This window comes from Mytilus californianus, unplaced genomic scaffold (genome assembly GCF_021869535.1).
Source record: "Mytilus californianus isolate M0D057914Y unplaced genomic scaffold, xbMytCali1.0.p SCAF_7, whole genome shotgun sequence".
Lineage (NCBI taxonomy): Eukaryota > Metazoa > Mollusca > Bivalvia > Mytilida > Mytilidae > Mytilus > Mytilus californianus.
Window position 1 is genome coordinate 49,919,494 of NW_026262723.1, and position 12,477 is coordinate 49,931,970.

At 33.8% G+C, this 12,477-nt stretch overlaps 1 protein-coding gene across 2 annotated transcripts in view; it reads right to left on the reverse strand.

Annotated features, from left to right (window-relative positions):
• The window catches only part of LOC127709715 (paramyosin-like), a 129,868-nt gene that overhangs the window by 15,715 nt on the left and 101,676 nt on the right, over window positions 1-12,477 (reverse strand). Inside the window, exons 4-6 of one of the 2 annotated variants that reach the window (XM_052215378.1) lie at window positions 5,901-6,098; window positions 4,511-4,615; window positions 3,560-3,727 (exon numbers count right to left, since the gene is read on the reverse strand). In XM_052215378.1, the coding sequence (XP_052071338.1) occupies window positions 3,560-3,727; window positions 4,511-4,615; window positions 5,901-6,098 (471 nt within the window). Of the gene's footprint in view, window positions 1-3,550; window positions 3,728-4,510; window positions 4,616-5,900; window positions 6,099-12,477 lie in introns of both variants that reach the window. The other variant, XM_052215377.1, reaches the window with a different exon arrangement.

Here is a 12,477-nt window from a genome sequence, read left to right on the forward strand (position 1 = left end):
ATCTCAATTCAAATTTCCAATGGAGTTGGCAACCATAATTACCCATTTAATTTTACCATAGTGCTAACTTAATCTATTTTATAATAGAATTAAAAATATAGTGTCAAATCTTTCATATGGATTTTTTTGTAAAATAAAATGATGCAACATTTGCAGATATTTTTACTGGTCTTCCTTTATAAATATGCATTTCTTTAAACATAATTTAAAAGCAGTGTAAGGGAAGTAACCAAAACGTTGTATTTGGATTACCTCCCTTACACTGTTTTAAATTATCTTTATTGTTCATTAACCATTACTTTATACATAATTTAAAAGCAGTGTAAGGGAGATAATTTCAATGATGTATTTGATTTATCTCCCTTACACTGCTTTAAATTATGTTTTGTACTAAAGTATTTGTCCATTAACCAGGACAACCTTGTTTTCCCCCCTTTTTTGCCCCTAATTCCTAAAAGGTTTGAGCCATAACCCCCCAAAGCAAATCCTAACCATCCCTTTGTGGTATGGAAACTTGTAGTATAATTTCAGAGAGATCCATACACTGTTCCACAGTTATTGTCTGGAAACTAGAAAATGCTTATTTTTGGCCCCTTTTTGGCCCCTAATCCCTTAACTGTTGGTACCATAACCCCCAAAATCAATCCCAACCTTCCTTTTGTGGTATTGAACCTTATGGTAAAATTTCAAAAAGATCCATTCACTTAAACTAAAGTTAGAGTGCGAAAACCAATGTGTATTCGGACGACGACGCAGGACGCAGGACGCGGTCGTATAAAAAAGTGTGGAAAACACTTTAACATTAGATATGATGTAATACAGTGTATATCTATTTTCAGATTATAATCAAATATAATTAATAGCTCCAAATATTTTTTCTTTTATTTGTCACAAACTAATATAGATTTGTAACTTATCTATAAAATGTCAACAATTTTTATATACACAATGTAATGTAATATATACATTAATAAAAATAGATTATCTAATTAAAGGACTTCATATTTTTTTTATATATATATATAGCATTCAGAAAATTAGTTTATACAAAATAACAAACAAACCTGCCAAAAAATTCCTCAAATAATTTACCAAAGAATGTTTTTTTAAAAAATGAGATATCTCCCATTGTACAGAAATACAGGGTCTTTGCATCGGAATTAAACACATTTATTCTAAAACCAGTTTTTGGCATGACACAGGTTATGTTCTTCTCATATATTTTATGACGGTATAATACTAAACCCCTAACAGGAGGGATTGTGCCTGATATTCATATGATGAAGACATAATCTTTCAATCAGTTTTATTGAGGTCTGGAGCTGGCATGTCAGTAACTGCTAGTAGTCTGTTGTTATTTATGTATTATTGTCATTTTGTTTATTTTCTTTTGTTTCCTATTCTGACATCGGACTCGGACTTCTCTTATACTGAGTTTTACTATGTAAGACTACATTGGCTAGAGGTATAGGGGGAGGGTTGAGATCTCAAAAAACATGTTTTACCCTGCCGCATTTTTGCGCCTGTCCCAAGTCAGGAACCTCTGGCCTTTGTTAGTCTTGTATCATTTTTAATTTAAGTTTCCTGTGTATAATTTGGAGTTTAGTATGACGTCCATTATCACTGAACTAGTATACATATTTGTTTAGGGGCCAGCTGAAGGACGCCTCCGGGTGCTGGAGTTTCTCGCTGCATTGAAGACCCATTGGTGGCCTTCAGCTGTTGTCTGCTCTATGGTCAGGTTGTTGTCTCTTTGACACATTCTCCATTTCCATTCTCAATTTTATTAAACATAGTACTCTAACATTAGATATGGTCCAGAGTTATGGTCCATAACTCTGGACTAAATCATCAGACCAGAACAAAATTCAAACTTGATCTATAACTTGTCATGGCAAAACTATATACCAAATATCAAATCAATATCTTCAAGAACGAAGAAAAAAAGTGTGGAAAGCTGATTTGCCGGACTGACGGATGGACAGACGGACAGAGTGAAAACCTTAAGTCCCCTTCGACTTCGTCTCTGGGTGCAGCTTGATACGACCGCAGAGGTCGAACCCTGAACAGTTGGGGCAAGTATGGACACAACATTCAAGCTTGATACAGCACTGAATTTGGATTGTGATTAAATATTTGACACTGCATAGTTTTCTGACACTGAATGAATGTGGTCTAAGAACTTAAAATTTTTTAATTTACCTATTCAAACCATATCATTATTATTTGCTTTTATATATAAATCAGAAATAACCAATTTAAAATAGAATATTTTAAAGAAAAAAAAAGGAAAAAAAAATCCCTCCCCCAAATTTTTTGAAACCCCCTTATGATTCATTACCCCCAAACTCAATCCCAGCCTTCCCTTTGTGGTATGGTACATTGCAGTACAATTTCAGAGAGATCCATACACTTGAACACAGTTATTGTCTGGAAACTAGAAAAATGCTTGTTTTTAGGCCCCTTTTTGGCCCCAAATTCCTAAACGTTTAGGGCAATTACCCCCAAACTCAAACCCAGCTTTCCCTTTGTGATACGGAACCTTGTAGTACAATTTCATAAAGATCCATACACTTACACACAAGTAATTGTCCTGAAACTAGAAAAATGCTTGGTTTTTGCCCCTTTTTGGCCCCTAATTCCTAAAATTTTGAGGCAATTACCCCCAAAATCAATCCCAGCCTTCCCTTTGTGGTATGGTACCTTGCAGTACAATTTCAGAGAGATCCATTCCCTTGAACACAAGTTATTAACTTGAAACTAGAAAAATGCTTATTTTTGGCCCCTTATTCCTAAACATTTTGGGCAATTACCCCCAAACTCAATTCCAGCTTTCCCTTTGTGATATGGAACCTTGTAGTACAATTTCAGAAAGATCCATACACTTACACACAAGTTATTGTCATGAAACTAGAAAAATGCTTGTTTTTTGCCCCTTTTTTGGCCCCTAATTCCTAAAATTTTGAGGCAATTACCCCCAAAACCAATCCCAGCATTCCCTTTGTGATATGGAACCTTGTGGTACAATGTCAGAGAGATCCATACACTAACACACAAGTTATGTCTGGAAGTTACAAAAATGCTTATTTTTGGCCCCTAATTCCTTAACTGTTGGTACCATAACCCCCAAAATCAAACCCAACCTTCCTTTTGTGGTATTGAACCTTATGGTAAAATTTCATAGAGATCCATTCACTTAAACTAAAGTTAGAGTGCGAAAACCAATGTGTCTTCGGACAACGACGACAACGCCAAACCAAAATTTTTTTGCGGTCGTATAAAAACCAATCATTGTAGCAACGCAAGCGAACAAGCAATTCTCTTTGAGGTCTCACCACTTCTCCCTATCAGTTTCAAAAAGAGAAGTCACTTCTCCTCAAGCTTTTTTACATTCTTAAATATAAAGCTGTATACATATAAATAGTTAATGTCCTCGAAAGCCGATAAGCATCCCTATGTCTGGGACAATCGCCTGTGGCAAGAAAAGTTAGGAAGAACAAACAGAAGATTGTTATTTGCATATATTAGAAAATAAAAGATAGCTTCTTACATGACTTACAGATGATACCAGTTTCTCATTGTCATTTTGAAGATTTTTTATCTCCCTTTGCAATTTTTCTGCCTCCTTTGTCAGATTTTCATTCTGTTTCTTTAACTGATCTTCATTTAGATGCTGTTCTAGTTCTGTTATTGTTTGTATACATTTAGCATAGTTATCTAATATCATCTGCAAAGATTGTACATAGTTTTGAATGTTTACAATCCATTAGTTTTGTGCTAAAAACATAACATGATACACAAAATTCTGAATAAATGTTTAGGTTGAATTGTAACAGTACAATGTAACATCCAAAGCATTATTTCTGTTCAACTTTTGTACAAATTATAAATACATGAAATATGTACCTGCATAAGACTGTATACTTTTTATGAAAAATAACACTTTGCAGAATATTTCAAATCAAAGATCTTTTACATTATTATTTTTTTAAGTTAATTAAGTTACGCTCTTTCATAATGCTGAAAGAGGTGACTATTGTATTATTTTTATCCTCTCCATCCTTTTCTTCCAATGTACAAAATGTATCTCAGCTTTCCTTCCAACTCTATACAATCAAAATATATAAAATCCTGATAACAGCTTCTGTCTACTATTATTATCAAAGATAGGCAAAGATACTAAAATTTAAAAAGAAATATAATTTAAGGGCAATTCCTCCTATAAAATACAATTGATGTTTCAATGTTTTAGCATTTTTGTAGCTCTTGTGTTGCTGATCATTTTGGCTGTTTACAGTTTCTATCTATTATAGTTTTAAGTTTATAGGCAAACACAATAAAAACTCCTATAAGATAGTCTGATAATTTTGGTGGAATGGTAGGTATATAGATAATGTCATCCTGAACATGTTTGCTCCCCCTGTTAGATTTTCAGCGCAAAGTGATAGAAAAAGCTTATAGTGGCCTTCCGTCAGATGAGCTAAAAATTATAAAAGCATATAAGTTTTACATTTTTCTCTTCCTCTAATGTCATGAGCTGATTTTTTAGTTGACAATTTTCTATTCTCATGTTATTGACTTCTTCGCTGAGTTTCTGGATGTCTGTTGCTTTATCCTACAACAGAAATGTGATTTCAATAGAGCAAATAAAGTCAAGTGTTCAATTTTACATTGGAAAGTTTCTGGATTTTGGGAGAAAGATAAAAATGTTGTTTCAGCCTCAGGTTGGATGGCAAGTTATCCTTTTTCAGAAATTGGTCAGTTTATTTTTAATATTCATTTTATAAATGTTCCTTCAGATTTTAAAATTGAAACTAGATGTGTCGTTCCGACACGAATGGCCCTGTCTCAAAAAGTTGAAAAATCTGCAATTTCAACAACACATGTGGACACAAACATGCATGGATAGTATCCAGCTCTCAAGACCAATACTAGTGTGATGAAAAATTTCCTTGATCAATGAGTAGTTAAATTTCAAACTATCAGCAAACAGGAAGTGGATGTCCTGAAGATGTGTTGAAACGACATGAAAATCAGCATATCAGAACGAAACATAAACTGTAACTCATCATGGCTAACTCACATACCAAAAGTCCAAAACCCGTAATTATGGCAAAAATCAGCAGAGCAGAACGAAACTCAAACTCGATCTGTAACTCATCATGGTTAACTCACATACCAAAAAATCAGCCCAATATCTAAAGGCATTTAGAAAAAAAGTCCTTATAACTGTGATTTTCAACAATTTATCAAAGTCCAAAGCTCGTAATTTCAGCAAAATTTAGCAGAGTGGAACGAAACTTAAACTTGATCTGTAACTCAACATGGTTAACTCACATACCAAAAATCAGCCCAATATCTGGAGGCTTTAGAAAAAAAGTCTGTACAACTGTGATTTTCAACAATTTATCAAAGTCCAAAGCCCGTAATTTCGGCAAAAATTAGCAGAGCGGAAGGAAACTTAAACTTGATCTGTAACTCATCATGGTTAACTCACATACCAAAAAATCAGCCCAATATCTGAAGGCGTTTAGAAAAAAAGTCCGTATAATGGTTTGTTGCGGAATGACAGAATGACGAAATGACAGAATGACAGTATGACAGTATGACGGAATGACAGAATGATGGAATGACAGAATGACGGAATGATAGAAAGACAGAATGACGGAATGACGGAATGACGGACAAGGGTAAAACTATATGGCCCTGACAACTTTGTTGCAGGGCCATACAAAATTAATATCTGTTTCTAAACTTTCTCTGTTACAATTTCCAGCATAATGGTAAGAGAGACAAGATATCGTGTTTGAAGTATACTGCTCTTAAACTGAAACTTTATAAGTTAAAAGCATCAAGAAATCAGACTAGTTGTTCTTTTCAAGAAATGTTTAAATGCATACCTTTAAAGTCCTTTCATTTGACCTCTTGTTGTCAAACTGCATGGTCAGTCCTTCTCTTTCATCTTTTACTAATTTCTTGTAGAAGGCTAAAGAGTTATTTAGCTCAGATATTTTATTCTGGTAATTTTCATTTTCCTTCTTCAAATCTTCAATACTTGAGGCCATGTCTTCTATTGTTGCTTTATCAATTTTCCCTTTCTGAACAAAATCAGATGAAATAAAATTTATCATACAACAAATTTGTTTTCCACATCAAAGTTCAGGGTCCATTTCCTTTTTGATAGGACATTACTTTACATAGTATTTTTACTTCCTTATCAGATAGTAATAGAAAGACAATATTGATGATGTTCAATTGGTTACTAGCCCCCTGTACTGTATGTCCTTTTTCCGAAATAAGTTCATTGGCTAGTCATGATATATCTAGTATATTAATGTGGGATTGAACACATAATTAGTCAAAATGATTCAAAAGTCAAATATTTTCTCGAGTTTCATGTTCATGTTCATGTTCATGAATATGCTTATTTTCTCTTTTTTAAACTTATTTTTGCTTACATTATACAGCCTTTTGGTGAGGACAATACATATAGATTCTACCACTGGATCAAGTGTGATACCATATTTATCCACTTGAGACAGCTGAATTTTAATATTTAAAACACAAGGTTTGCAGAGTAAAAAAAAATGGAGAATGTGTCCATGGGACACAGATGATGCCCCCGCTTGCATATATAACGTTATAAAGGGACATAACTAGAGAACTGTAAAAGTAACATCACCCAAATTTGAACTTGATCTGTGTTTTTTAGTAATAAGCATTGTGTATAAGTTTCATAACATTTGGTTAAGGCAAACTAAAGTTAAAGAACTGAAACAAAAAATTCAGTAATTTTTCCACATATAAAGGGGCATAACTCCACAACGGTAATAGTGATGCCACCCAAATTCGAATTTCATCTGTGTTTTGTGGTAATAAGCAATGTGCATAAGTTTCACAACATTTGGTTCAGGCAAACTAAAGTTAGAGAATGGAAACCAATTTTGGGAAGTACGTACATACATATGTACAGACGGACGGACAAGGGTAACACTTCATGCCCCCCCCCTCCCCCCTCCCCCCACCGCCGCGGCGAGGGGCAAAAAAATATTCAAAATTTAAATGTCAAGAGTGGATAAATATCATATTGCAGGCATTTTGGTGGTGGAATCTGTTTCTCTTATGATTTATAGATGATATCAAATATCAAGACAAACTTTCAATGATCTTCAAAAAGATGTTTTCTTTATATGTGACATCATCAGACATGGTCACCTTTTTTCATAATGTCACAATAAGAAGTTCAGAGGATAGCAAGAAAATTTGATGTCATAATTGAATTTTGATCAATTAAGAAATTAGATCAAATGAATCACAAGTTGATTATAAAACAAGAGTGCACATGCTGAAATGTCTCGCCTTCTTTACTAATCATTGATATTATGTTGATAGTCCTAAATATAAAGCTTTCTTACAACTGTCACATAAACTTAACATTAACCAAGAAAACTAAACATTGACCAATGAACCATGAAAATGAGGTCAAGGTCAGATGAACCATGACAGGCAGGCATGTACAGCTAACAATTCTTCCATACAACAAATATATTTGACCTATTGCTTATAGTTTAAGAAAAACAGACCAAAACACAAAAACTTAACACTGAGTAATGAACTGTGAAAATGAGGTCAAGGTGAAATAAAACCTGCGCGACTGACATAAAGATCATAAATTATTTCCATACACCAAATATAATTGACCTATTGCATATAGTATTAGAAAAAAAGTCCAAAACTCAAAATCTTAACTCTGACCAATGAACCATGAAAATGAGGTCAAGGACAAATGACACCTGCCAGACAGACATGTACACCTTACAATCATTCCATACACCAAATATAGTGGACCTATTGCTTATAGTATTAGAAAAACAGACCAAAACACAAAAATGTAACATTGACCAATGAACCATGAAAATGAGGTCAAGGACAAATGACACCTGCCAGACAGACATGTACACCTTACAATCATTCCATACACCAAATATAGTTGACCTATTGCTTATAGTATTAGAAAAACAGACCAAAACACAAAAACTTAACATTGACCAATGATCCATGAAAATAGGTCAAGGACAAATGACACCTGCCAGACAGACATGTACACCTTACAATCATTCTATACACCAAATATAGTTGACCAATGGCTTATAGTATTAGAAAAACAGACCAAAACCAAATATAGTTATCCTATTACTCATAATAAGTGAGAAATTTACATAACAAAAAAACTAAACTTTTTTTTCAAGCAGTCGCTGAACCATGAAAATAAGGTCAAGGACATTGGACATATGACAGACGGAAAGTTCGTAACATAAGGTATCTGCATACAAAGTATGAAGCATCCAGGTCTTCTACCTTCTGAAATATAAAGCTTTATACAAATAGTTTACGCCGCCGTCGCCGCCGCCGGATAGTAATACCTATGTCTCACTTTCTGCGACTTTTGTCGCAGGCGAGACAAAAAATGAAAGAACCATTGTGAACATGCTCAAATACCCCACATTGCCACTAGGCAAACAGAATCTCACCAGATTCCAGTTCAAAGACTCATAACTCCTACAAAAGTCAACTGATAAAAACTTTTGAGGATATGCACGTCTACATATTATGTCCTAACTACAAAGTTGCATGAAATTTTGTTGTGTGGTTTCAGAAGAGTTGGGCTGACAAACTGTTGTAGTAGTATACTTAGGTAAAAATTCTAAGTTCAAAGGGGCATAACCTCTAGAAAAAACATTGAATCATAATTTTCTGTCAATTACCACTTATACATAATATGTCCTTATTACCTACAAAGTTTCATGAAATTCTGTTATGTGGTTTCAGAGGAGTTGCACTGACACTTAAACTGTGGCAGTGGTATATCATGGCCAAAATTCTAAGTTCAAAGGGGCATAACTCCTATAAAAAAACAATGAATCATAATATCCTGTTGATACGCACATCTGCATAGGATGTCTTTATCAAATTCTGTTGTGTGGTTTCAGAGGAGTTGCAATGACAAACTGTTGCAGTAGTATATTATGGACAAAATTTTAAATTCAAAGGGACAAAGCGGATTGACAAAAGGATGGCTGGACAGGTAAAAAAACATTATACACCACGCAACTTTGTTGTGTGGGGTATAATAATGAGCCGATTGGGACAAGTATTAATCTTGCAAAAATTAGAGAAATGGTTTTATCTACTAATAAAACCATGTATTGACAGATATGAAAAGGCTTTTTATTATACATCATTGTCTTCAATTTTTGAGCTGGAAGTTAACACATTTCTCACATAATTTCTGTGTTGAAAAGTAAGCTGAAATTAAGAAATGTTCCTGCTGTTGATAATGCTATTAGGCATTAACTTTTATGACATCATTAACTCTTTAAACAAAACAAGCTTTCAATAGCTATGAGTACTCTTATTTCTGTGCTTTGTTCTATTGTTTTTATGTTAGTTGTTTTTGTGACTTGTACATATCTTTTGAGTTAAGCCAACTGCTACTGATTTTTACAGTTTGATCTTATGTTGTGCTGTTACAACACTGTCCCAGGTTAGGGTGAGGGTTGAGTGCTCACAAACATGTTAAACCCCGCCACATTCTTTATGTACCTGTACCAAATCAGGAGCCTGTAGTTCAGTGGTTGTCGTTGGTTCATGTCTATTATATTTGTTTTGTTATAAATAAGCCCGTTGGTCTTCTCGTTGAATTGTTTCACATTTTTCATGTCAGGCCTTTTATAGTCTGCTCTACGGTATGGGTTTTTCTAATTGTTGAAGGACATACAGTTGCCTATAATTGCTTACATTCACTTCATTTGAACTCTGGTGGATAGTTGTCTCATTGGCAATCATACTACATATCCTTTATTTTTATAAAGAAATGCGTTTTCAAATTATCAGATATTGTTTTGTAACAAATTAAAATATAATTAGCCCAAATCAAAACCTATCGTGCTCTAGAAATATCTTATCAAGACAATTTAGAAAATATATATATAGTTAAGAGGTGGGAATCTGAATAATTCTTTTTAGATACTGGAATTGACCCCTGTGAGGTTACGACTAAAAGCACAGAAAAGTCCTTGCTATTGTAAGAATATACATGATTTTGAGTGGACATGAAAATCAACTATTAACCTTGAGGTCAAAGGTTAATGTCAGAGGTCATCTTCAATGGTATGTAACACACCGTCTTGAAGTGAAGCAACCATGTACCAAATATCAAAAGGTTATATCAACAGATTAGAAATATGTGTTCCAAGCAAGAAAATGCCCCCCCCCCCCCCCCCAAAAAAAAATCCTCTATTTTTTACCTTGAGATAAAAGGTCAAGGTCACATTAAGGCCATGATGACATTAAACACACCTTCTTATGGTAATAAAACTTTGTAGGGCAATGTTAAAAGATAAATAAAAGAACAGAGTTCCAATGTTTCCTGCATTGCACATATTTAATCTGTCCTAAAGCAATTACTAAATAAAACCTTTTCTTTTTTGGTACCTTAAAACTTTTTATAAATATCTTAGAGAAATGAAGACTTGCAATGAAATTATCCATATAATTAAAATTTCCAAGGGCCATAATTCTTGTAAAAATACTTGATCAGCACTGATTTTCAATCTTGCCCCATGAAATTGCTGATGTTACCTAGGATAAAAGATTTATAGAAATCTGGGAAGAATTATACAAATGAGAGCGCTTACAATGCAATTTTCCATAAAATTAATTTTTCCAAGGGGCAAAACTCTTTAAAATAAAATGCTCCGCAGGGCGCAGCTTGATACGACAGCAGAGATCGAACCCTGAACAGTTTGGGCAAGTATGGACACAACATTCAAGCTTGATACAGCTTTGCATTTGGATTGTGATTAAATATTTGACACAGCATAGGTTTCTGACACAGAATGAATGTGGTCTAAGAACTTAAAAATTTTAAATTGGACATTCACCTATTATGGTCCAATATCCAAAATCTAAATACATGGTTAGATTCAGCATATCAAAGAACCCCAAGAATTCAATTTTTGATGAAATCAAACAAAGTTTAATTTTTGACCCTTTTGATCTCAATGTGGATAAAGTTGATAACGGGGCCCAAAAATCAAAAATCTAAATACATGGTTAGATTCAACATATCAAAGAACCCCATATATTCAATTTTTGTTGAAATCAAACAAAGTTTAATTTTGGACCCCGATTTGGACCAACTTTAAAACTGGGCTAATAATAAAAAATCTAAAAACATGTTTAGATTCAGCATATCAAAGAACCCTAAGAATTCATTTTTTGTTAAAATCAAACTAAGTTTAATTTTGGACCCTTTGGACCTTAATGTAGACCAATTTGAAAACAGAACCAAAAATTAAGAATCGAAATACACGGTTAGATTCTGCATATCAAAGAACCCCAATAATTCAATTTTTGATGAAATCAAACAAAGTTTAATTTTGGACCCTTTGGACCTCAATGTGGACCAATTTAAAAACGGGGCCCAAAATCCAAAAACTGAATACACGGTATGATTCAGCATATTAAAAAACCCCATTGAAATTGGTCAAGAAATAAGCAATTTATACGAAGTATCTTCTCTTGCACAATACTGTGCAATTAAATATTTCTTGCTATTGCGCAATACTGTACAATTGACAATTTCTTGCTATTGCTCAATATTGTGCTATTGGATATTTCTTGCTATTGCGCAATACTGTGCAATTGAAGATTTCTTGCTATTGCGCAATACTGTGCAATTGAAGATTTCTTGCTATTGTGCAATACTGTGCAATTGAAAATTTCTTGCTATTGCACAATACTTATTATATAATAATTTACACATCCTGTTTGGTGTGTATCTCCTACCATATCATTATTATTTGCTTTTAAATATAAATCAGAAATAACCAACTTAAAATGGAAAATTTTAAAAGAAAAAAAAAAGGAAATAAAGAAAAAAAAGGAAAAAAAAAAAATCCCCCCCCCCCAAATTTTTTGAACCCCCTTATGATTCATCACCCCCAAACTCAATCCCAGCCTTCCCTTTGTGGTATGGTACCTTGCAGTACAATTTCAGAGAGATCCATACACTTGAACACAAGTTATTGTCTGGAAACTAGAAAAATGTGTTTTTTGGCCCCTTTTTGGCCCCAAATTCCTAAACGTTTAGGGCAATTACCCCCAAACTCAAACCCAGCTTTCCCTTTGTGATATGGAACCTTGTAGTACAATTTTAGAAAGATCCATACACTTACACACAAGTTATTGTCCTGAAACTAGAAAAATGCTTGTTTTTTGCCCCTTTTTGGCCCCTAATTCCTAAAATTTTGAGGCAATTACCCCCATCATCAATCCCAGCCTTCCCTTTGTGGTATGGTACATTGCAGTACAATTTCAGAGAGATCCATACACTTGAACACAAGTTATTGTCTGGAAACTAGAAAAATGTGTTTTTTGGCCCCTTTTTGGCCCCAAATTCCTAAACGTTTAGGG